Raw genomic sequence first — 24526 nt, 5'->3', positions numbered from 1 at the left:
GCTTTATTGTGGTCTTAAGTCTCTGTTAGCATTTGCATAAAGTTCAGGATAGATCCCTCCTTAATGACGTGCCGATCATTAGATACCTGCATGTCAATAACATGCTCTGATGCTATGTACCATTGACAGTCACACCGTGCCCCTCCATCTGCTTTTGTTTTGACCCTATCTTTGAACTTTATCTTGGTTGCTGGCCAGTAGTTTTCCCTTTAATTACAAGAAGGAAACTGTCAATAAAATCTGTTAAATGGGATGCAATGAGTGGCTTGAATGGGCGGACGGCTATTTGTTCAAATTCTGCAGCATTCAAGGTATTGACAGTTTGTTTTCTGGGGCCATATGTGACGATCAATCTCAGGCTGGGCTCAGCCGCGCTGAAAAATGAAAAACCAGATTGCTTTTGCTTACTTGTGGATGACGACTTTGTGATTTGGCGCGGTCCTAGTGAGATGAGACCTTCTGCCCAAATTGCCCCCATGAGAGCCCGGGACGCGTGACTGTTTTTAGAAATAATTTTTAATTGATTTTGTAATTAACAGTTCATCTACAATATTGATGCATGCATCCTTGGACTGATAGGAGGGAAATTGTTTTCAACAATGAAGTTGTACTTTCCTATTTGTCTTCATAATGGAGTTTAGCATTGCGTACTTTTAATCGCGAATGTAGCCCCTTGCTTACCACACCATTCACCTCTTTTTTTTTCCTAGTCCCCTGTGAAACTGTAAAATATGATTCTTTATGACAAGTGGCACTGTTGATGCAAACTCTCAGATACCCCCTGTCTGCCTCTCTAGAAGAGAGTCAAAGTGGGAGACAGGAGAGAAAATTTTCCAAGAACACGTTAGTTTGCATGGACTTCACATTATAACATCTCTCATAATTAGGGGAAAGATTTCACAGCAGTGCTTTGGGGAAGAATTTGTGTTTGGTAGTCATACAGTGATTCTAATTTAAAACATATACTTGGTTAATTATTTTTAAAATACAGCAGGCATGTTTTATATCTTTTATATTACCTACTGCTTTTTTAAAATTGTTAACTAATGAACGCTAAAACTTTATCAAAATTGTTAAAATCTTATAATTTTAGATGCTAGATATATACTTTCTGGCCTGAATTAATTAGGAGCAGCATTTCTGTCCGTTGTTTAGAAGTGTAATCATTAATGTTTTGATATGTAAATATTCGAATCTCACAGACTGCTGTTGGGAGGAGGAAGTGACCTACTTTAGAGCCATGACTGGTGATTATAAAGTCTTTAAAGAGCTCGTTAGTTTGCTTTTCTTGTTTAAAGCCAGACATAGTGAACAGGCCCTCTCTCTTTTTCTCTTGTACTGTTAGTGAGTAACACTCACGACGAAAATTTGGCCTTGTCACAGAGTTTTTCTGCAAGTGATTGTAACTTATTTTTTAGCTTCTCAATACCAAGAAAATTAACTGAACCAGAGTCCATGAGAAGGAGTAAAGATTAAGTACTTTAAGGACTATGTTGATGTGTAGATTGTGCCACCTCTCTTGGGTTGTATGCATATGGCCCTTTCCTCATGCATGCGTCCTACGCGCCCCACCATTTTAGCATGGGATAAACCACTCAGAATATCTTTTTTTTTAAATTGTTTTCATGTTTATTTATTTTTTTTTGAGAGAGAGAGAGAGAGAGAGAGAGAGAGAGCACACGCACGAGCAGGGGAAGGGCAGAGAGAGAAGGAGACACAGAATCCAAAGCAGGCTCCAGGCTCTGAGCTGTCAGCACAGAGCCTGACGCAGGGCTCGAACTCCTGAACCATGAGATCATGACCTGGGCCGAAGTCAGATGCTTAACTGACTGAACCACCCAGGTGCCCCAGAAAAGAATTTTTTTTCTCACACTGTCAATATGATGCTACTTTATTCCATTTTTTGGCCAGTATTTGGTTGACAGCAAAAGAAGTTGTAGATTCAGTTTTGCTTAGATCCAGCTTAAAAACACATCAGTATGAAAAATGTTTTAATACTTTTCACAGACACCCTAAAAAGCTCATAGATTTTCTTTTAGTATTTAGAAATTTCAGATTAACATCAGTGAGCTTTGGTGCACCAAAAAAAAAAAAAAAATTCTGTTTTAGTGTTATTTATTTAGATACTTAGCATCCCCTCTATGGCTATAGGTGTTAACAACCCTTGTCTCGTTAATCTAAATTTCAGCTTATTTTAAATATCTGTCTTTATTCAATAATTACAAATATTGCACTTATGCTTGGGAAACAGGGAATTGTCTTCTTGATCAAGGCTGTCATATATTTTTGTAGCTCTCTTTCTGGCACGTGTGAATTCAGGAATTCTTACAGCACCAAAAACATCATCAGAAGTACTTTCCTATCTTGAGGTATATGGCCAAAAAATAAAACCCAATATATTATGAACTAATGTTGTAATTCTCACATTCAAAATTTGAAAACCCCGAATAATTGTTCCTATTATTTTTGAAGGTAAAAAACTCACAGCTTCTTAAACTCTAAAATTTCCTACTTTTGACTTTTTTTTTGTTTGTTTGTTTTTTGTTTTTGTTTTTTTTTTTTATTTTTGAGACAGAGAGAGACAGAGCATGAACGGGGGAGGGGCAGAGAGAGAGGGAGACACAGAATCGGAAACAGGCTCCAGGCTCTGAGCCATCAGCCCAGAGCCCGACGCGGGGCTCGAACTCACGGAGTGCGAGATTGTGACCTGAGCTGAAGTCGGATGCTTAACCGACTGAGCCACCCAGGCGCCCCTAAAATTTCCTACTTTTGAATGCCCATGACCTCTTAGCTGATTACCGCATCCCTAGTATACTTCTGTGCGATCAAATTTGAAAAGGAAAATCTGGGCCCCAATTTTAACATTGTTATTGCTAGGTCCCAGTTCTCTCATCCATACACCAAGAAGTTAGTCTGATCTCTAGAATCCTTTCCATTTGGGGAATGTTATGATTCTGTAATTAATATTATGTCTTCAGTGGAAAATTTAGTGAAACGTTACCACGCACATTTTGGGTAAGATTACACCATGTGATTCTATTCTCTCTGTTTGGTTCTATTGATTCTTATGTCTAAGAATTTGTTTGACCCTATTCTCACTGTCCCCATGAAAATGTACTCATTTTTATGTAACAGAAGACTAAAGCAGCTTAAGAGGAAGAATAAACGTTTAGTCTGGTCATTCTCTTTTGCTCAGATCACAAGTGACACCTTCATAGCTGCCCCTCATACCTCATGTCACCCGGCCCTGCCCCCAACCTGGAGCCCTGTGAGCCCAGCCCATTCGAGAATAAACAGAATCATGGTGCCTGGGTAGCTGAGTCGGTAGAGTGTCCAAATCTTGATTTCAGCTCGGGTCACGATCCCAGGGTCATGGGATCAAGCTCCAGGTTGGGCTCTGCGCAGAGCATGGAGCCTGCTTAAGATTTTCTCTCTCTCTGTCCCTCTGCCCCCTCCCCCACTCCTCTCTCTCTCTCTCTCTCAAAAAAAACAAAAAAAAAAAAGGAAAAAAACTGAAAAAAATAAAAGAATAAACCGAATCTACAGGCTTAATGCTGAGTTTTTATTTCCATACCATACTTCTAGAATAATAGCATCTGTTAATATAAAACAGTGAGTAATATTTTGGTCATCAGTTTCAAATCCTAAGTAATTATAACCACATCCAGATAGTATTTTGTCCATGAGAACAAATGTTTGATGTGTAGAATTGTGATATAATTTCAAGGGATAGAAAGTTTATGATGACTGTAGGAGACTGGAATGAGGGCCATACTTAATCACAATATTTGGACCCTCATAAATTTGACCAAGTGTTTCTCAGTCTTTTTCCATTATCACTGCCTTGGGGTAGCCTTTTTAGATATTTTTTTCTTAATAAGTCCCCGGTGAAATATTAACATTACAAATATGTTACGTATCTGTTTGTGTACTATATATATATGCATTTTACCTTTTAAAAGGATTTTTTTCACCACTTCCAAATTCCAAATTTCGCTTCCTTTGAGAATGCATGGTTTAGTCACATAACTTTTCTTGTCTGTAAAATGAGGTAGGTGAATTAAATAATGTCTCATATCTCCTAACTGGCCTAAAATTTTTATGTCAGTTACTTTTAAGTGAGAGCAGTGAGTTTGGTCATATATTTTTGTGTGTGTGTGTAGGTGCAGAATTTGTAATATAGAAATATTAACATCTTCATGAATTTGAACAATTAGTGTAAAAGTGAAAAAACCTCTCTAGTCCCTTTGTATCTCCTGGGCCCTTAGACATAATTTTATTCAAATTTTGACTACATTTGGTGATTTGACATTTTAGATATTGACCAAGAGATTATCCTTTTTAAAGAATCTTTCAGTAGACTTTTTTTTTTTTTTTTTTGCTTTTACTGGGGAATCTCATTTGCTTTCCACAACATGCCTGTGAGGTAAACCTGTCCAATGTCATTTTACAGGTAACTGAAGCGAGCTGATAAAGACGTGTGGCCGCCATGAGACAGAGGGCTGGGCCCTCTGTCCCTTGCTATCAATAAGCTATTTCTAGTCCACAAATAAGTATATAGCATGTCTTTAAAAGGGTCAGTGCAGAAGATTAGCAATTACAATTTCACATCCGCCAACCTAAATTAGTACTTTCAATGTAGTTTAGAATTTTGCACCCACTTTATCTTGCTGTCTTCTTGGAATTAGAAGAGTATAAAACCACCCTTGAAAGTGACGAAAAAAAGAATTGGAGACAAAATTTTTACTGCATTTATAGCATTTTATAAGAAGTTAGTAATGGTGGGTCTTTTGTGGCAGGTAGATATTTATTCTTAACTTTTACCCAGACCAAACTCAAAATCAAAATTATGATTTTACATCTCCTAGTCTACTTTTCTTTGACTTTTGTTCAGATCTGCCATCACTGTTTGGTTTATTTTAATTTTGATTTTTTTAATGTTGATTCATTTTTGAGAGAGAGAGAGAGAGAAAGTGCGCCACTCAAGTGGGGGAGGGACAGTGAGAGAGGGGGACAGAGGATCCGAAGCAGCTATGTACTGACAGCAGAGAGCATTGACAACGCAGGGCTCAAACTCATGAACCATGAGATCATGACCTGAGCCAAAGTCTGAGACTTAAGCAACTGAGCCACCCAGGCACCCCTAATTTTGTTTAAGATGATATATTTGATTTGAAGCGGGTGGTGGATTTATTCAGTGTAACCTTTCATGCATATTAGAACTTCATACATATTATGATATTTCAAATTTTTATGTGAAAAGTAAAATTGGGTTTTTAAGTGTTTCTTATCATATTTAGTGATCACCATGCCCTGACGTGGTGTGAGAAATATTTGCGGCAAGTGTCTCTGTGCTTCCGACTGGGTAATAAGCACATAAACACTCTGCAATTGCTCTCCTTCTAGGGAATGACATAATATAACTTTATTTTCATTTACAGGTCTTAAGATAATGACGAATCCCTTACAAAAAGGTAACTAGCGTGGTGCAGATCGTTTATGATACTGTGGAATGTTGAAATATTTACCACCCAAGTTGCTATCAACATTCACTTATGGAGTATAATTGTCTTATCGCTTCTAGGAAAACAAGTTAGAAAGCTCCTGGATAAGTAGACACCGGAGGGAGACAGAAGGCCTTAAGTACTTGTAGGGAAATAGAACAGGCCTAGCAGGGAAATCTGACCGTGCAAGGTAAATAGAATAATGGTAACAATAATTTGGGATTTATGAAAGGGAAACCTGGAGGAACTATGGACTATGGATCTGTACTTTAACATTTGATATAAATACAGTAGAAGAGTGATTTGTGTGGCTGGTATAAACATCAAAGTCTGGCTCAATGGAGCAAGAAATGAGGAAAACAGCCATCCCAAAAAATACATATGTCTCAGTGGAAAGCTTTAAAATCAATTCTGTTCTTCTCATCATAGTTAAGCACAAAATACGAATTGCTATTGCTATTTCCAGCATTAGAATTATAACCTTTCTGCATTAGGAAAGACCTAAAAAGTTTTTTGGTCTAACCTCCTCCTTCGTGTGTGAACAGCTTCCTTGGCATATCTGCCAAGTGTCTCTACAATCTTGCTCAGAATATTGCCTAACTCACTAGTTTCTAGAAGGGACCATTCCATCAGAAGTTTCTCACTGTCCCTATCTCTGTCTCTATTGTACCATTTTAATGTAAAATAAAACACAGAATTTAACGCACACACACACAACCATATGTATAATTTAATGGGTGTTTTATTTTTTTATATTAAATTTTTTTGTTTATTCATTTCTGAGAGAGAGACAGAGCATGAGCGGGGGAGGGGCAGAGAGAGAGGGAGACACAGAATCTGAAGCAGGCTCCAGGCTCTGAGCTGTCAGCACAGAGCCCGACGCGGGGCTCGAACTCACAGACCATGAGATCATGACCTGAGCCAAAGTTGGTCGCTCAACCGACTGAGCCACCCAGGCGCCTTTTTTTTTTTTTTTTTTTTTTAATTTTTATGGGTGTTTTAGTTTTCTATGGCTGCTCTAACAAATTACTGCAAGTTGGTGACTTCACACAATACAGAGAATACTTATTCTCTTTCTGTTCTGGAGATCAGAAGGCCATAATCATGTTCACTAGGTTAAAACAAGATGTAGACAGAGAAGCAATCCTTCTGGAGGCTCTGGGGGAGGTACTGTTTCCTTGCTTTTTTCATCTTCTAGCATGACATTCCTTGCATTGCTTGACACGTGGCACCTTCCTCCATCTTCAAAGCCAGCAGCATAGCATCATGAGTCAGTGGTAACATTGCCTCCTTCCGTTGCCTCTCTTTTATAAAGACACGTTTGATTTCATTGACGATCTTCCTGGATAATCTAGAATAATCTCCCATGGCCGATCCTTACTGGCAGCTGCAAAGTCTCCTTTGCCGTATCAGGTACCATTCAGGTTCCCATGATGGGCTATCTGGATATCTTGGGGGCCATTGTGCAGTCTGTCATGGTGGCTGTATGAGCAAGGAGAAGACACAAAACTTTGCAAGATATCCCAGAAAACCCTCCATGTGTTTCATCCTCATGTCACCCCCCTCCTTTCTCACAAAAGTAACCACTATCCTGTCCTGTTTTTTTTTTTTATCACTTCCTCACCTTTCATTATAGCTTTATTGCTAAATGTGTATCCTCAGACATAATAGTCTAGTCTTGCCCATTTCAAAACAAATTTTTTCTAATGGATTTTTTTAACTCTCTTTTAATCTAAAAGTTCATCTTTCATTTTCATTTTCTTACAGTTTTTCTGTTGGAGAAGCCAGGGCATGTGACTTGCAGAGTTTCCCACAGTCAGGGCTTTACAGATTGCACACTTCAGGTGCAGTTCACGGTTTCTCTGCCCTTTGCATTTGTGCAAATTGGCGGCTGGATCCAGAGACTTAACCAGACTCGGGAGCAATCCCTATGGCACCTGTAGGAGGTGTGCTGCTCATTTGAGAGGCACATAATGTCTGGTTGTCTCAATGGGATGATAGCAGCTGCTGATGCTCTTTGCCTAAATCTGTTTGTCACTGAGGGTTGAAAAATGATGATTTATAATTTTTTCATCTCTTGTTTTCTTTCAACCATTGGGACACTTACATAAAGTGACGCTTTTGTTCATCTCTTATCTGATTACCAATGATACGGTTTACATAGGAGCTTGATTCTTTCCCGTCATTCACCAGTTTTCACAACAAAGAATTGATGGCCTGTCTTTTTCAAATACCATTATAACCAAATGTATTTAAGCATACTCAGTGGATTTTAATCAATTGCAATTATAATCCTTTTGGAAGCTCAAATTGCCCTCTTTGGGGTCAGCAGGAATCTCTTCAGGTTGGCTTCTGGAATCTTTCTGAATGATTTAGTAATTGTACATAGTGTCTTTTCTATCCAGCTTAAGATGTTCTGTTCTTACCTTAAACATTTCCCAGCTGAAGCCTGGAATCTAATTACAATCTGGGTGCTAGGTTGCTCATTGTTCGTTTCTCCATTCCCGGCTTGGCCATCCTTCCTAGGTCTCTTCAGTGAACAGAACTAGGAACACACACAATTCTGATCTCGTGTGTGTGTGTGTGTGTGTGTGTGTGTGTGTGTGTGTATCTTGGGGATACCTTGTCACTTAGTTTTGTTTGTAAGTGTTGTCTGTGGGTTTTTAGTTTGGCCATTTAGTTCTATTTTTTTTATGTGCAGATTTGAAGAGATTAAACCATTTTGCTGCCACCACTGCCATCTTCCTAGAATCCTGCCTACCGATTTTTAATTAAAAGTTTATGATTGGCATCACTTTTGGAAATTTAGGATCAAGTATCAGTGCTAATCAAGAGCCAGTTTGCATTGTTATCAACAAATGTCCCTCAATTTCCAGCTGATTGCAACCACGAGAGTCACTGTTAGACCTATATTGCATATAAAACTTTTGAGATCAAATTATCTTTTAGAAAACAGACCTTTGCTCACTTCTTTTTCCATCATGTTGTGCTTCATTCATTTAGTGATCAGAGAGTCTCATTGGCTCACCTTTCATTTCCCCTATTCATGTAGGCAATTTACAAACACTGAAGAAATCAACACTTGGGTTCCACAGAAGAAAACGGTTACTCTGAGTGTTGATTTATATTAGGTACTAGACTTTGCTCTGAATATGCTTTGCCTATTTTTAATATTCATTTCCACCCTCAAAATTTATTTGGAACCATTGAGAAAGTGTTGCCAAGAAAATATTGCCAAGAAAATATTGTCTTCAAGACAGCTCCCAGATAGGATTTGGACATTCTGGAGTAGCTATGCCCATGCCCACAATAGTTAAAATTTTTACCATAGACAAAGGCAGTATTTTATTCCAGGTGAAATACAAAAATAAAATCTTCTTCTGCAATGGCTCTGAGTCTCACTGAATTTTGCAGCTGCAGGTGTGAGGATATTCAGCTCTCTTCCCAAAGTAAATGGTCTCAGCTAGACATGTTCTTTTAGGATCTCACTTCACAGAGTAAAATATTGGCACTTAATGAGAGGGTTCTATTTTATTACTAAGTGCTGAAATTTAATATATGGGTGACAATGTATGTATCATTTGAATGTTTGTTATCTTTTGAAATCTGGATTCTTTTAGCAGTATGGTTTTATAGTTCAACAACCCTGGCTTGGCCATAGAAGCACCTAGATGTTTAAAACCACCGAAGATGCCTTGGATCTAGCTCCAATATTCTGATAATAGGCCTGGGCTTGGGCCCAGACATCCTAGTTTTCTTAACCATTGACCCAGTGTTTTCAATGTACAGCCTCACCCTATCTAGTTAGTTCATAAGCCTATGATTCCCTTTATTAAATTTTGCTGCTTTTCATTAGCACAAATACTGGGGCTGTTTCCTTTAAAATATAAAGTTAAAAAGAAACCAGCACTAACAACCAATGCTAAATAATTCCATAAATTAATGCCAGTTCTATTGAGCCTGGCATAAATGTATAAATGTAGCCAAAAGAACAAAACAGAGATTAAAGCCACAGAGCCAGAACTTGAACTAGGATCCCTAATGGAGATTAATATTTTCTTCAGCAGTCTGCCAGCTGAATCATGGTCTAATTAAATAGTTCAGATTTAGTGAGTTTGCATTTAAAGTATTAGCAGATCCGAGAATGGGTAAAGCTAGAATGAGTTAGAATCTTTTCTGTAAATGGGAAGTTAAATTATCATAGTAATTTGATTAAATCATTTTTAAATCTCTCAAGCTAAATCACAGCCTTTAAAGAATAGTTTGAAGTCTTAATTGCTGTTTGTGAGCATATCTCTCTGCTATTTGTTCTCGCCTCATTTCCTGTGACATCCTATAATATATCTCCTGCTGGGCAAGAATAGTGGGGAAGGCAAGGCTTGGGGGGGGGGGTGCTGAAGTGACTGCAGCTCACTTCCGGCTTTTAGAGATCTGCCATGGAGAAGGACGTTTAGATACTTAGGAACAGGACCAAAGAATGGAAGTTGTAGACAGATTTGGGGAGATCTGAAGAGGACACTTCTAATAATCGGTTCTGTCCCTTGTAAAATAGAATGCTCTAGATGCATCTAGAAATGTCTTCATTAAAAATGTTGTAGAGAAGGTTCTTGGTGAAGATGGCAAATTGAATAACATGAACTCAGGGGATAATTATAACTCACTTTTTAAAAAAAGGAAATGCCATGTGCAGCGTCACGCATTCTGGCAGCATAATGTGATTCAAAGAAACCTGAGTCAAGTCGAACTGTGACACTACCAGTGCCACATGAAATAAGGCAGTGTCACCCCAAACAGGTACTTAATATGTGGTGTATTTATCATATTTATTCTGCTTTTTTTTTTGGTCCGATGGGACAAGTTTTTTCGTATTAATTTTGTCTGTGAGGATGCAATTCGTCTCTTCCCCACCCATTTATTCCCATTTTCACGCAGAGTGCTTTGAGTTCCGGGACAGATTGAGTAGGTCCCACCTTATCTCCCTTCCCTTATGTGCAAGGTCTTTTTTCTTTCCTTCTTTCTTTCTTTCTTTCTTTCTTTCTCTCTCTCTCTCTCTCTTTTTTTTTTTTTTTTTTTTTTGGTGTGCTTTTTTGTTTGTTTTTGTTTTGTACCTGGACACTCACCGTGAGTGTGTGTCCGTGCCCATTTCCCTTCAGACAGCGTTTAAGAGTAAAATTAGAAAACAAATAGCCCATGTTGTCATCTGCATGACAGTTTTTCCCTCACTAACATTACCAACCGTTAGACATCTTTGACAATTACGTGTGCTGTTGCTATGAGAAGGCACATAGGAAGTGGATGGGATTGTCATTTCTGAAAGGGTCCAGAGTGAAGAGAAGCCTAGCTAGCAACTATCCATAGGGAAAGGCTAGGTTAAGTACCGAGGAATGTCCTGGGTTCCACTCCACCACCAGCAACATTAACCACGTGGGAGAGTTCCTTCTCTTGGCTCAAACAGGCAGGCAGGAGTTGAGTCTTGAGCGGGGAAACACCAATAAGCCTCTCTGTTCCAGATCATTCAAAACTCTTTTAGAGAAGTGTGTTATGTAAATAGTGGTCAGTTTACCAACGATGTGATGAAACAATTTAAAACTGACAGGGTAACAGAAAAAAACAACAAAATACAAACGAGTTTGTAAAACATGTTCCTGGTTACAGCTACCAACGTTTTAATTACTTTGCCATATTTTTTTTTTATCATATGTTTTTAGCCACTTGGTTGTAAATTACATTTCCTCTCTTTTGTGTGCGTGTGACCTGTTATTTGAATTATATGAAAGATTAGGCTAACTACATATATCTTAGAGCTCTGCATTCTCAGAGAACGAGAATTATTAAACGTGAAGAATCCCCCAAAGACTCCATTATGTGTAATTAACAGATAAACTGTCATCAGAATCAATAAAACGTGCTAAATGATTCAAACTTGTATATAATTAAGTGTCTGTTTTAGAGCTACAGCGGTAACTTTTCTTTTTCCTCGCATCTCACATTTCTCAAAAGAATAATTGTGGCAACCCTGTTAACCCTTTCCTTGCCTGATTGAATTAGATTTTTAAATTAGTCAAAGTTCACCTTCACAAATGTGAAAAATATTTCAGAACTCATAATCTAAAGACTTCATTTGTTTTTCACTAGAAGCAGGCTGTGGAAAGATGCTTTAAAGAACTGTTAATAGGACACTGAAAATCTTAAACGGACAAGCAATTTACTGTGATTTCTGCCTATTCTACAACTAAACATGGTGTCAGATTCAGTGTATTTACATGGTGTTCTTAAAACCTTGCTCATCCACTATTTTTTTTTTTTTTTTTACTTTTGGGAAATATGGGCTTTTTGAGGGCAAGGTCATAATTTTAGACAATTTTACCTCCACAGGTAAACTATAATTTAATATAATTTTAATTTAATATAATTTAAAATATTTAAATTTCATATAATATAAAATAAATTTATATATAAATACATATAATATAATATAATATAAATTTAATATAATATAAAATTATAAAAATGTATAATTATAAAATTGTAAAATATAAAATTATTATAAAATTAAAAGGTCAACTTTTAGCAGATGACCTTTGATAATTGTTGAATGAGTGAATAAATACATGGATGAGATAATGAATAAAGTAACCAAAATTGTAATCTCTTAAAAGAAATTCTTCTCTGTTTGCTCAGTTTTAGGAGAAAACACACACACACATACACACACACTTTTAAATAATGGATTTTTTGCAGTAATTGCCATGTTCTCAATCCATACTGGTAATAATCTACAGTAGGGAAATCTAAGGAAAAAATAGAGATTTTTGAAATGTAAACTTCTCTGAGCAAATCACAGGTTAGAATTTAGTCGTTCAAGAATAATATTTAAGGGCGCCTGGGTGGCTCAGTCAGTTGAGCGCCCGACTTCGGCTCAGGTCATGATCTCGTGATCCGTGAGTTTGAGCCCCGTGTCGGGCTCTGTGCTGGCGGCTGAGAGCCTGGAGCCTCCTTCAGATTCTATGTCTCCCTCTCTCTCTGCCCCTTCCCTGCTCATGCTCTCTCTGTCAAAAATAAATAAATAAACATTAAATTTTTTTTTTTTTAATTTAACTTCCATAACTAATCTACACATCGGTTGGGGTTTTTTTCCTCACTATTATTGATATTGCTGCTCTGTGTTTTGCTTTGTTTGTGCAGACTCCATGCACATAGAAGATGTCGAAGCTGTTCAGAAGCTTCAGGATGTGTTACACGAGGCCCTGCAGGATTATGAGGCCGGCCAGCACGTGGAGGACCCGCGCAGGGCCGGCAAGATGCTGATGACCCTGCCGCTCCTGAGGCAGACCTCCACCAAGGCCGTGCAGCACTTCTACAACATCAAACTAGAAGGCAAAGTCCCCATGCACAAACTGTTTTTGGAAATGCTGGAGGCCAAGGTCTGACTAAAAGCTTCCTGGGCCTTCCTATTCTGCACGCCGAAAAAGGGAAAATAAACCCAAGAGTGATGTCGAAGAAACTTAGAGTTTAGTTAACAACATCAAAAATCAACGGACTGCACTGATAATTTAGCAGCAAGACTATGAAGCAGCTTTCAGATTCCTCCATATCTTCCCGATGAGTTTCTTTCTACCTTATCTCCTCTCTCCCTTTCTTCTCTCATTTCTTTTGCTCTTTTTTTCTCCTTCCCTTATTCCTCCTTTCCCTCATCTCTTAGCTTTCTTCATTACTGATTCCCGCTTGCCTTCATTTCCTTCCTTCTGTCCTTCCTTCCTCCTCCTCCTCTCTTTTCCTCTCTTCCTTCCTCCTTCTCCTTCTCTTTTCTCATCCTTCCCCTTTCTCCTAAATTTCACATATGTCTAGTTGTAAGGAAATTGTCCCTTTCCTTTCCTTTCCTTTCCTTTCCTTCCTTCCTTCCTTCCTTCCTTCCTTCCTTCCTTCCTTCCTTCCTTCTGCTGCTGAACTTCTAAAAGAGGTCTCTAACTGAAGAGAGATGGAAGGCAGCCCTGCCAAAGGATGGAAATCCATAATATGGATGCCAGTGAGCTTGTTGTGAACCATAACGTCCCCAGTGACTAAGGAATCAAAGAGAGAGAACCAACGTACCTAAAAGTACAGTGCAACACAAACAAATTGACTGAGTGCAGTATTAGCTTTCACGGGAGCAGCCTCTAATTAGACAACTTAAGCGACGTTGCATCGGCTGCTTCTTATCATTGCTTTTCCATCTAGATCAGTTACAGCCATTTGATTCCTTAATTGTTTTTTCAAGTCTTCCAGGTATTTGTTAGTTTAGCTACTATGTAACTTTTTCAGGGAATAGTTTAAGCTTTATTCATTCATGCAATACTAAAGAGAAATAAGAATACTGCAATTTTGTGCTGGCTTTGAACAATTATGAACAATAATGAAGGACAAATGAATCCTGAAGGAAGATTTTTAAAAATGTTTTGTTTCTTCTTACAAATGGAGATTTTTTTGTACCAGCTTTACCACTTTTCAGCCATTTATTAATATGGGAATTTAACTTACTCAAGCAATAGTTGAAGGGAAGGTGCATATTATCACGGATGCAATTTATGTTGTGTGCCAGTCTGGTCCCAAACATCAGTTTCTTAACACGAGCGCCAGTTTACCTAAATGTTCACTGACACAAAGGATTAGATTACACCTACAGTGACTCCAAGCAGTCACGTATCTTACGCACTGCACATGGAGAACAGATCCGTAGAATTATCAGGAGTGCGCCTCTCTACCCGGGAGGTACAGTTGCCATACGATTTCTAGCTGCCATGGTGGTTAGGAATGAGATACTGCCTGTTTGCAAAGTTACAGACCTTGTCTCAGAAGGAGCTGTGAGCCAGTATTCACTTAAGAGGCAATAAGGCAAATGCCAGAAATTGAGGAAAAAAAAAAAAATCATCAAAGACAGCAGACGCCTGACCAAATTCTAAAACCTAATCTTTATGAGTTTATTCATTTAGGAATGTTTGTTTAAATTAATCTGCAGTTTTTACCAAGAGCTAAGCCAATATATGTGCTTTTCAACCAGTATTGTCACAGCAAGAAAGTCAGTCAGGTTCCAGACTGTTAAGAGGTGTAATCTAATGAAGAAATCAATTAGATGCCCCCGAAATCTACAGTCGCTGAATAACCAATAAACAGTAACCTCCATCAAATGCTATACCAATGGACCAGTGTTAGTAGCTGCTCCCTGTACTATGTGAACAGTCTTATTCTATGTACACAGATGTAATTAAAATTGTAATCCTAACAAACAAAAGAAATGTAGTTCAGCTTTTCAATGTTTCATGTTTGCTGTGCTTTTCTGAACTTTATGTTGCATTCGGAGACTGTCGTCTTGTTCTTCTTGTGGTGTTTGGATTCTTGTGGTGTGTGCTTTTAGACACAGGGTAGAATTAGAGACAATATTGGATGTACAATTCCTCAGGAGACTACAGTAGTATATTCTATTCCTTACCAGTAATAAGGTTCTTCCTAATAATAATTAAGAGATTGAAACTCCAAACAAGTACTCATTATGAACAGATACACATCAAAATCATAATAATATTTTCAAAACAAGGAATAATTTCTCTAATGGTTTATTATAGAATACCAATGTATAGCTTAGAAATTAAAACTTTGACTATTTCAAGAATATAGATAAGTCTAATTTTTAAATGCTGTATATATGGCTTTCACTCAATCATCTCTCAGATGTTGTTATTAACTAGCTCTGTGTTGTTGCAAAACTTTTTGGTGCGGACACGTTTCCAAAACTATTGCTACTTTGTGTGCTTTAAACAAAATACCTTGGGTTGGTGTTTCATCAGCCTAGTGCTAGGAATACTGTGTATCTATCATTAGCTATATGGGACTATATCGTAGATTGTGGTTTCTCAGTAGAGAAGTGACTGTAGTGTGACTCTAGATAAATCATCATTAGCAATTCATTCAGATGGTCAATAACTTGAAATTTATAGCTGTGATAGGAGTTCAGAAATTGGCACATCCCTTTAAAAATAACAACAGAAAATACAACTCCTGGGAACAAAAAGGTGCTGATTCTATAAGATTATTTATATATGTAAGTATTTAAAAAGATTATTTTCCAGAAAGTCGGTGCAGGGTTTAAGTTGCTACTGTTCAACCACACTATATAGAAGTAAAATAGATGTGATGTATACGTTGTTTTCACTGTATCACATTAAAGTACTTGGGCTTCAGAAGTCAGAGCCAACCAACTGAAAACAGGAGCTGGAGATGTGCGAAAGGAATGAGGTACCAATCTTAGTTTTCAGTTTAAGTGACTCTTGGCGTTTCCAAGAACAAGCATCTCACATGTAGGAGACACGACTTTAAAAGGCAGATCCAAAAGAGCTGCACGGGCTTTGGGGTCAATGCTCATCTTAAACCTCGCTCGAGGTAAGTTTTTTTCAAGTTTCAAGCAAGGCCATTTACTTAATGTGAAGTTTTGGAAAGGTATGAAAGAGTATGTTTTCACCATATGATTTGAACTTTCATTTCGCTTCTTTTAGGTTTGTTCTTATTTAAAGCAATATGATTGTGTGGCTATCTGTAGTTACACTTGTGTTTCAATCAGATCAGATTGTTGTATTTATTCCACTATTTTGCATTTAAATGATAACATAAAAGATATGAAATATTTAAAACTGCTATTTTTCTTATAGAAGAGAAAATGGGTGTTGGTGATTGTATTTTAATTATTTAAGCGTCTCTGTTTACCTGCCTAGGAAAACATTTTATGGCAGTCTTATGTGCAAAGATCGTAAAAGGACAAAAAATTTAAACTGCTTATCATAATCCAGGAGTTGCATTATAGCCAGTAGTAAAAAGAATAATAATAATAATAAAACCATGTCTATAGCTGTAGATGGGCTTCACATCTGTAAAGCAATCAATTGTATATTTTTGTGATGTGTACCATACTGTGTGCTCCAGCAAATGTCCATTTGTGTAAATGTATTTATTTTATATTGTATATATTGTTAAATGCAAAAAGGAGATATGATTCTGTAACTCCAATCAGTTCAGATGTGTAACTCAAATTATTATGCCTTTCAGGATGACGGTAGAGCAATATTAAACAAGCTTCCACTTTTGATGGCTCTTTTGTATTGTGTTTCTTTCTTTTTTGTTCCCCCCACCGAAACACCCAATCAGTAAACACTGCCCTTTGTCGCTTCCATTCAAAAAGGATCTCTGAGTACCTATTCCCTAAAAATAAAGTAGGACTTTAAATAAGAGCTATATAAAGGCTTGTCAGAATGAATTCTAGGGTGCCAAGAGACATTTTGCATATTTAAGAGTATGCAAAGTGTCTCATGGCACATTAGAATTCATTCTGACAAGCCTTTATATAGCTCTCATTTAATCTTAAAGCATCTCCACATCATCCTGCATTACTCAAAATCATCGCCTCTATGTCAATGTCATAACAGAAAACTTTCTCCCTATTTTAAGATCATATTAAAACCTGCTAGAGATACCTATTATTTCCCTCCATCCACAATTAAATCATGTGCTTGCACGCAGCTCGTCGGCGAGCTGCAGGCTCTCCCGGAGCAGCCGCGGAGTCGCTGGCCAGATTTCCTGAATGGGAAATCAACAGAGACCGTGCAGATCCGTGTGCGCGAGGAGGGGGAGCTGTCTCCGAATTCAAGAGGGTTAAAGGCACTGCTGACAGCAAACGGCCTCCCCTTGCTTTCGTTCCCCCCGGAGAGGTCACGGCCCTTGTTGCCCTGGGTCAAGCTGCACGTCCACAGGACCCTCCTGGAGCCGTCACCGAGGTGCTAATATGTGCTTTCTTGACTTCTCTGCCCATCTTGCGTTTTGTCGTTTTGTCGTTGTGTTTGGCCACCGTATTTCTCACCTTTCAGAGGTGGCCGGTTCTCTCGCGCCGGCTGATGACACAAAGGCCACCGAACGCAATCCGATTTAGGGGCATGAGATTACCTAAATCACCAAGATACCCTAGCTAGCAGCATCACTCACGTGTCTCTTCCTCTTTCAATGTCCTTTTAGTGGCAATAGCGCGACAGAGACTCTGAGGTGTTTTAGTTTTGATATTTGCAAAGTATTCGGGGGGACCTGACACCACGCGAGGGACAAGCCCAACAGGAAGAAGCTGCCTGTGATCTTTCAGTGAGGTCCTCATTTAAACACATGTAAGTCGCAGGCGAATGCTTTTAAGAAAAATGTCAGACTTCTCTTGCTGGTTTTTGGAATTCTGAATTATTACGGAGTCACTTTTCTGGTACTGACGTAGTTATCAGAGATGCCTCAGGTGTAAAAGAAAATAAAATAGGATTTTGACATTTTAGCATGTTTATTTCTTGATATACAAACAGTGAATACCTCTGACAAACGGCTTGCGTATTTGTGTCAAGGGATTACTTTTCTTTTCACCTGTTGTTTATAAGTCACTTTTCGCTTTAAACTAGTGATTCCCAAACATGGCCACATATTGGAATCACCTGAAGAGCGTTCAAAATTCCTGACATCCTCCACCCACAGAAGTTAGGGGATTAATTGTGGCCCGGGCTTCTGAACAGTTAAAAAATCATCTCCGGGTGATTCAAATGGGCAGACGTGAAAACATATGAAGAAAACGTAAATTGTTACACGTTCCTCAAAGAGGCCAGGGAGATCCTAAAAAAATAAAAACTTCTCGCACATTGGCTCTGAACTTTTGTGAGGGTTTTAGACTATTTTTTTTTAATATCATGACAAAAGGATTAAGCCTTGTTTTTAATCACAAAGCCAATGAGATGCATTTGGATTGTTTCAGCCACCACCTCCCCTCAACGTCCCCCTCACACACTGCCTGGTCCTCTCTTCCCATCCATCCTTCCCCAGGCACATGGGGGACACATTCTATTTGATGACTCCCACTCCTCGTCTTTTATATGGTCATGTCCCATATAAAAGCAGAAATGTGCCTGGATGGCCCAGTTGGTTAACCATATAAAAGCAGAAATACCTGCTCCAAAGCTTATGCAGAATATCTCACAATCCCCTTTAAGAAAAAAAAAAAAAAAAATCCTGCTCATTTGACCTTTCCATGTGCTTTCAAGTGAATTTAGGTGTGGTTTAAATACCTGTTTTTCCCTACTTAAAAAAAAAACAGAAGCAAAATTAGAACAAAATTCATTTCTCACAATGACCTGTGTTACCTACGTTTTCCAAGCTTCAGATTTAGGTAAGCAAGAGGTAGAAATGGTAACGGAAATAAGAGTCTTTCACTCTTGGGCCTATGCAAAAACTTTAGGTACATTTTGCTTTTTGCCAACTTTCATTTGCGATTAATCTGTAAAACAAAAGAGGTGTGTTTAAATTTCTTGTTTCATCCACCATGGTTTATGAACTGAGTGGATTCTTCCGTAGTCCAATAGATACCGAAGTGGTTAAGTCAGGCTCTCAGGCCCTTTCACATCCAGAAGTCTGGCTTCTCGGGCCCCTTGGTGGTGTGGAAAAAACAAAATGAAACAAGTAGCCTCAGATTGATTGCCCACCTCATCTTATTATGAAACAAAACAGAAAAGAAAAGAATTTCAAAATATAATCCCCCTTTCCCAGGAGTATTTATCTTGTTCTCCATGAAGTTAAAGGTCTGAAATAATGTGCCCATCAGGGGCTCAATGTTGCATGTCCATGACAGTTGGTCCAAGGGCTTGTTATGATGGTAATGACCTCCTGAAACGTGAGCTTGGATCGCAACAATACCATTGCTACCAGCTCACCCGCTGGGAGAAATATTTTATTATTGTCAAATGTCCTCCATAGAGATTTGTTTTGCCTGTTCCTGTTTAAATTAAATTCAAAGCTGAACTGCATTACTATTTCTCTGGAGTATATTTGAGATAAACAACTAGTCTCAAAATTTAGGATTCCTGGCTAGTTCAAATTTGTTTATTAGCAGAAAAATTACAATAGGTGACACCATAGCTGCAGGAACGTTATGATTGCAGCCTCACAAGAGATTTACATACCAAGTCCATGACCTAAAAAGAGAGAGAGAGAGAGAGAGAGAGAGACAGAGAACTCCCTCTTCATTACAGATCCCAGCCAGATTAATAATTAACTATTCCATCAATTGGACAACCTTAAAAAAAGAAAAGATGTCCCAGTATACTAATGCATTGCCGTAACATGCCACAGAATTTTGGCCATGAGAAAATTTGCCCCAAGTAGGAAGTGTTTTAAATTTAAAGTCATAAATCAAGAGTGCGTGTAAAAATATTTTTAAACAGCAGCCAAGTATAAATAGCACAGAAGCCCAAAGGATGAATTAAAATGCTCTTTGAGCATAGTATACTTTTTCCAGCATTATTTTTTAAAAAAGAATTAAATGCCCTAGAATATACGGAATTACTTGGACCATTGGGCCACAGGCCCTGTAATGCAGCTTTGGCAAAGGATTCTACAACAGTGAAACTTCAGTCAATACACATTTTGTCACATGCAGTCAAATTAAAATGGGACCTTACTCCACCAAAAAAAAAAAAATGCCCGTTACCTTTGTGACAACATCCCGGAGGCCCATGTGTTCCATAATGGCCTGAACTCTGGAGAGCTGCTTTTGGGAAATGCAAATAAGCTGCTGGGAGGGGTGACTAAGGACCTAACAGGAAAACATTTCAGACTATTCAGACTAGCGGGAGCATTAAATCACAGTATTCACACTCCAGTCCCATCCGCCATGCTCAGCCGAATTTCACAGTTTTGTTGGGAAGTGAGGAACCGTCTGCTATTAAAAAAATAACAGCACAGAACACTAACGTCAGAAGAGCAGTTTCTAAAATGAGGTCTAGGGCTATATGCAACGGTTGGCTTTTTTTCCTTATAGGCATTGGTTTCATGTCATTACAAATGAAAAATACTAAACATTAATGCAAAAGAAAGAAAGAAAGAAAGAAAGAAAGAAGAAAGCCCTCCAGATCCTTTTGTATTAATCTGTTTGAGATTCGTTATCTCCACTAGACTTGTATTTTGCCTTGGTCTTCTTCCTTTAGTGAACAAAATGAATTGATAAGCCCTAAAGTATCAACTCTTTGCTTACAAGTCAACACAGATATATAGCCTGTATTTTTAAGGACACGTATGGAAAAACATGAAATAAATATGTAGTTGAGAATAATCTCCAGGCTGGATAAGAAATAAACTGATGTTTAGATATGATGATGTTTTTACACATAAGGAATTCTATACCACGTGACTTCCTTGGTGTTCTGATTTAGTAAGATTGGGTTGTGCTGAATGAAGTAGATGGGAAAACAATGAAGAGAAGCAACGTGTCTTACTAGTTTCATGCTTGGTCTTTGAGTCAATAGTACATGGGTTCAAATTCCAGCTCTGTCACAAAGCAGCTATGTGAACATGGTGCTAAACTCTATTCAACTTCAGTAAATGGGGATATAGATACTATCAAGACATCGTTATTTGAATTTGGGTAATTTAAGAAAATATCTTGTACCTAAGTAAAAAAAAAAGTTCATTATGGTGAAAAAAAAATCCCCCCCCCCCCTCCTCCAAGAGAGACTAGGTAAGATTCCAGGATAATGTAATTGAGACTGGGAGAAAACGTCATTGAGGTCGGGAGGGGAGCAGTGGGGGGAGGTGTAGGTATTTCAGATCCAGATGTATATAGTATCTGCTTTGGAGAGTTTCTCTTGAGTGGGCAACACTGAAGTAGTTCAAAGTCAGCGTCAGTGTGGCTCTGCACATACAGGTCTGCCCAGAAAGCAGTCATGGACCTAACTATGTGCTGGCACCATGCTAGTTCTTTTAATGCATTATAAAATTTAATATTTCCAGCGGCTTAATGGGGTAAGTACTGCTATCTCCAACTCATACATGAAACAGAGGGGGCTTCAAGAAGTTAAATAACTTGTACAAGGGCCATCTAGTTAGTACATAGTCTAACTAAATTTGAATCCAATTCATCTAAATCCTGAGACTAGCATCTTAAAACATTAACTCTGTATTTAACAATTTCTCAAAATTGAATAATAGTATATCTTTTTTTCTTATTTGGACATATGGGACACAAGGTTGGATTAATCCTATTGCATTCATGAAAGAATACTATATTCATCCTCTGGCATCAAGTTCATTCCCTTCCCCCACCATAAAGCTCTTTGTGAATCCTCAGAAAATACGAAATGTTGATCTGTGTGTATAAGAATTTTTATATACAGAAATTGTGCTGTGTTGACTATCGAATGCTGTTTCTTACTTTTACTCTGCACTAGGTTTTTAAGACTTATCCATGTTTGGGGAGAAAATCTGCTGCATAGTAAACCATATCGCATTTTATCTCTTCTCTTTGTGATGAATGATAAGGTTGCTTTCAATTCCTTAATACAATCAATAATGCAATGAACATCTTGGGGTGTTTTTCCTTACAGACCAATGTAATTATTTTTCTAAGTTATATGCCCAGGAGGGGGTTACTGAGTTATTGACCATTTATATGTTTATTTTTACTACAGAAATTATTCTACAGAATTAGAGCAGTTTGAACTCCCAGCAGTACGGTGTTTGAATTTTATTTTCCTTCAGCAGCACGTGATACTATTTTGCTCTTAAATTTTTACTAATTTGATTATTTAAAAACTAACATAGTATTGGTTTGACTTAAACTTCTCTGAACATCTTATTCTTGTACTAGATCAGGCTTTCTTTTCTGCGAAGCCTATTTATAATCTGTATATAAAGAGCAAACTCTTTTGTCTGTTGGGTTCTTATCACTTTCTTGTTCATTTGCAGGAGTTCTTTGTATATTCTAGATATTGATCCCTGCCAGTTTCGGGTTTTGTGAATGCCTTCTAGTCAGTCATGCATCTAGTAACTTTGGCCTTTGTCTTTGTTCACTAGAAATTATTAATTTTGATAAAGTCATACTCATCAGTTTCTTCATGTCTTCAGAGTTAAAAAATATATGTTTCTAGTGTTTTTGCAATTACTTCTATAATACAAATTTCACATTTAGGTCTTTTATAATCCACTTCGGGTATTTTTAATGTGATATAAGTTTTTCCTTGTTCCCTACCAACTTTGTTTTTCCCTACCAATGTATAATGTCACATCTATATTATACCAAATTACCGTATATAGAAAAGTCCATTCCTTGATTTTTTTAAGTTTCTTTTTCTTTCTTTCTTTCTTTCTTTCTTTCTTTCTTTCTTTCTTTCTTCCTTCCTTCCTTCATTTATTTATTTGAAAGAAACTGAGACAGTGCAAGTGGGGAAGGGACAGAGGGAGAGGGAGAGAGAGAATCCAAAGCAAGCTCTGCACTGTCAGCACAGAGCCCGATGCGGGGCTCGAACTCCCAACTGTGAGATCATGACCTGAGCTGAAACCAAGAGCTGGATGCTTAACGAAATGAGTCACCCAGGTGACCCTCTTCATTTTTGTTGTTGTTGTTGTTGTTGTTGTTGTTCTTCTCTTTGACAATCTCTATGGTATTGACATAATACTATATTTATCTTTGGACAATCTCTATATTATTGACATAATATTATATTACTATACTTTACTATACTATTACTATATTTATGACTGCATTTTATTAGTAGTATATTTTAATTCTATATTTTATTATTTTATTTCTATAGTTTTGTAGTTTGCCTTAATGTCTGAGAGAATGCATCTTTCACTCATCCCCACACACTTTGTCTTATTTTTTCAAATTCTTCATTTTTTGGAAAATTTTATTCTTTCTCATAAATTTCAAAATGTTTTTTTGGGGTGCCTGAGTGGCTCAGTTTGTTGAGCATCTGACTTTGGCTCAGATCATGATCTCACAGCTCCTGGGTTCAAGCCCCAGGTCGGGCTCTGTGCTGACAGATCAGAGCCTAGAGCCTGCCTCAAATTCTGTTTCTCCCTCTCTCTCTGTCCCCTCCCCTCCTTGCACTCTGTTTTTTTCTCTCAAAATAAATAAATATTAAAAAACTTTTAATTTTCAAAATGTTTTTTTCAAGTTTTCAAAATGATTACTCTATAAATTTTAGAATTTTTAACATACAAATTAACCTGAAAAAAATTAACATTTTTATAAATCAAATGTAATAAACATATTGTCTCCATTTTTTTCATATTTTCTTTTATTTGTTTGGTAGAGGTATTTTTTAATTACCTGCATAAAGTCTTAGAGATGTCTTACAGGTTTTTTTTTAAGTTTGTTTATTTTGAGAGACAGAGAGAGAGTGTGTGTTCGAGAGAGAATGGAAGGGGCACAAAGAGAGGGAGAGAGAGAATGTCAAGCAGGCTCTGTGCTGTCAGAGCCGGAAGTGGGGCTCAAACCCACCAGCCGAGCAGCGAGATCATGACCTGTGCCAAAATCAAGAGTTGGACACTTAACTGACTGAAACACCCAGGCTCCCCAAAGGCTTATTGTTTGAAAGTCAAATCCTGGATGATTTATGGATTTATAGCTGTTACCAATTACAACTTCTTTTCTATTACATGAGTGAGCTGTTTGTTTTTGAATAAAAGAATGATACTACATTTTGCGTATTGATCTAATACTTGGGAATTTGCTGCACATCCTCATTAGTTGTAATCATTTGTTTACAGGCCTGGATTTTCTACAGAAATTATCTACGTTCATTCTAAATTTAGACTGCAGACTGGCTTATTTCTGAAGCCATCTCTTTCTCGTTGCGCCTTATTACAGGCGGTTAAGAGCAGTCGACTCACGCTTTTCGCATTCTGACTATAAACCCTCCTTCCCAAACCCATAAATCTGTTAGATTCATTTTCTTTCTTCCAAGTTACTGAAGGCAAAACTTTTACAAATGGGTTGCCAGTATATGACATGAATTGCCATTTTCAGCCTTCAAAAACATCTTTCGGCTTTCTGTAAGAGTTCCCCACTGCCTTTGTCCTCAAGCTACTTCCACGTATTTTAGGTTTTCGTTATGGCAGCAGCTCCATTTCTAGGTACTGGTTTTTCTGTCCATCAGTTTTTGTTGCGTAACAACCTGGAAACCCCAGTGTGGAATAAAATA

The 24526-nt window shown here is 37.8% G+C and overlaps 1 protein-coding gene across 13 annotated transcripts in view; it reads left to right on the top strand.

Moving 5' to 3' along the window:
* The window catches only part of ESRRG (estrogen related receptor gamma), a 633554-nt gene extending 620227 nt beyond the window's left edge, over positions 1 to 13327 (top strand). For all 13 annotated transcript variants that reach the window (XM_040460922.1, XM_040460918.1, XM_040460923.1 and 10 more), the window contains one exon: positions 12690 to 13327. In XM_040460922.1, coding sequence (XP_040316856.1) covers positions 12690 to 12934 — 245 coding nt within the window. In that variant the 3' untranslated portion in view covers positions 12935 to 13327. The remainder of the gene's footprint in view (positions 1 to 12689) is intronic.
* The last annotated feature ends 11199 nt before the right edge of the window (positions 13328 to 24526 follow it).

This window comes from Herpailurus yagouaroundi, unplaced genomic scaffold (assembly GCF_014898765.1).
Source record: "Herpailurus yagouaroundi ecotype Mexico unplaced genomic scaffold, PumYag 253, whole genome shotgun sequence".
NCBI classification, from domain to species: domain Eukaryota; kingdom Metazoa; phylum Chordata; class Mammalia; order Carnivora; family Felidae; genus Herpailurus; species Herpailurus yagouaroundi.
Note: the sequence above shows the minus strand (reverse complement) of the source record. Positions and strands in the feature narration are given on the sequence as shown.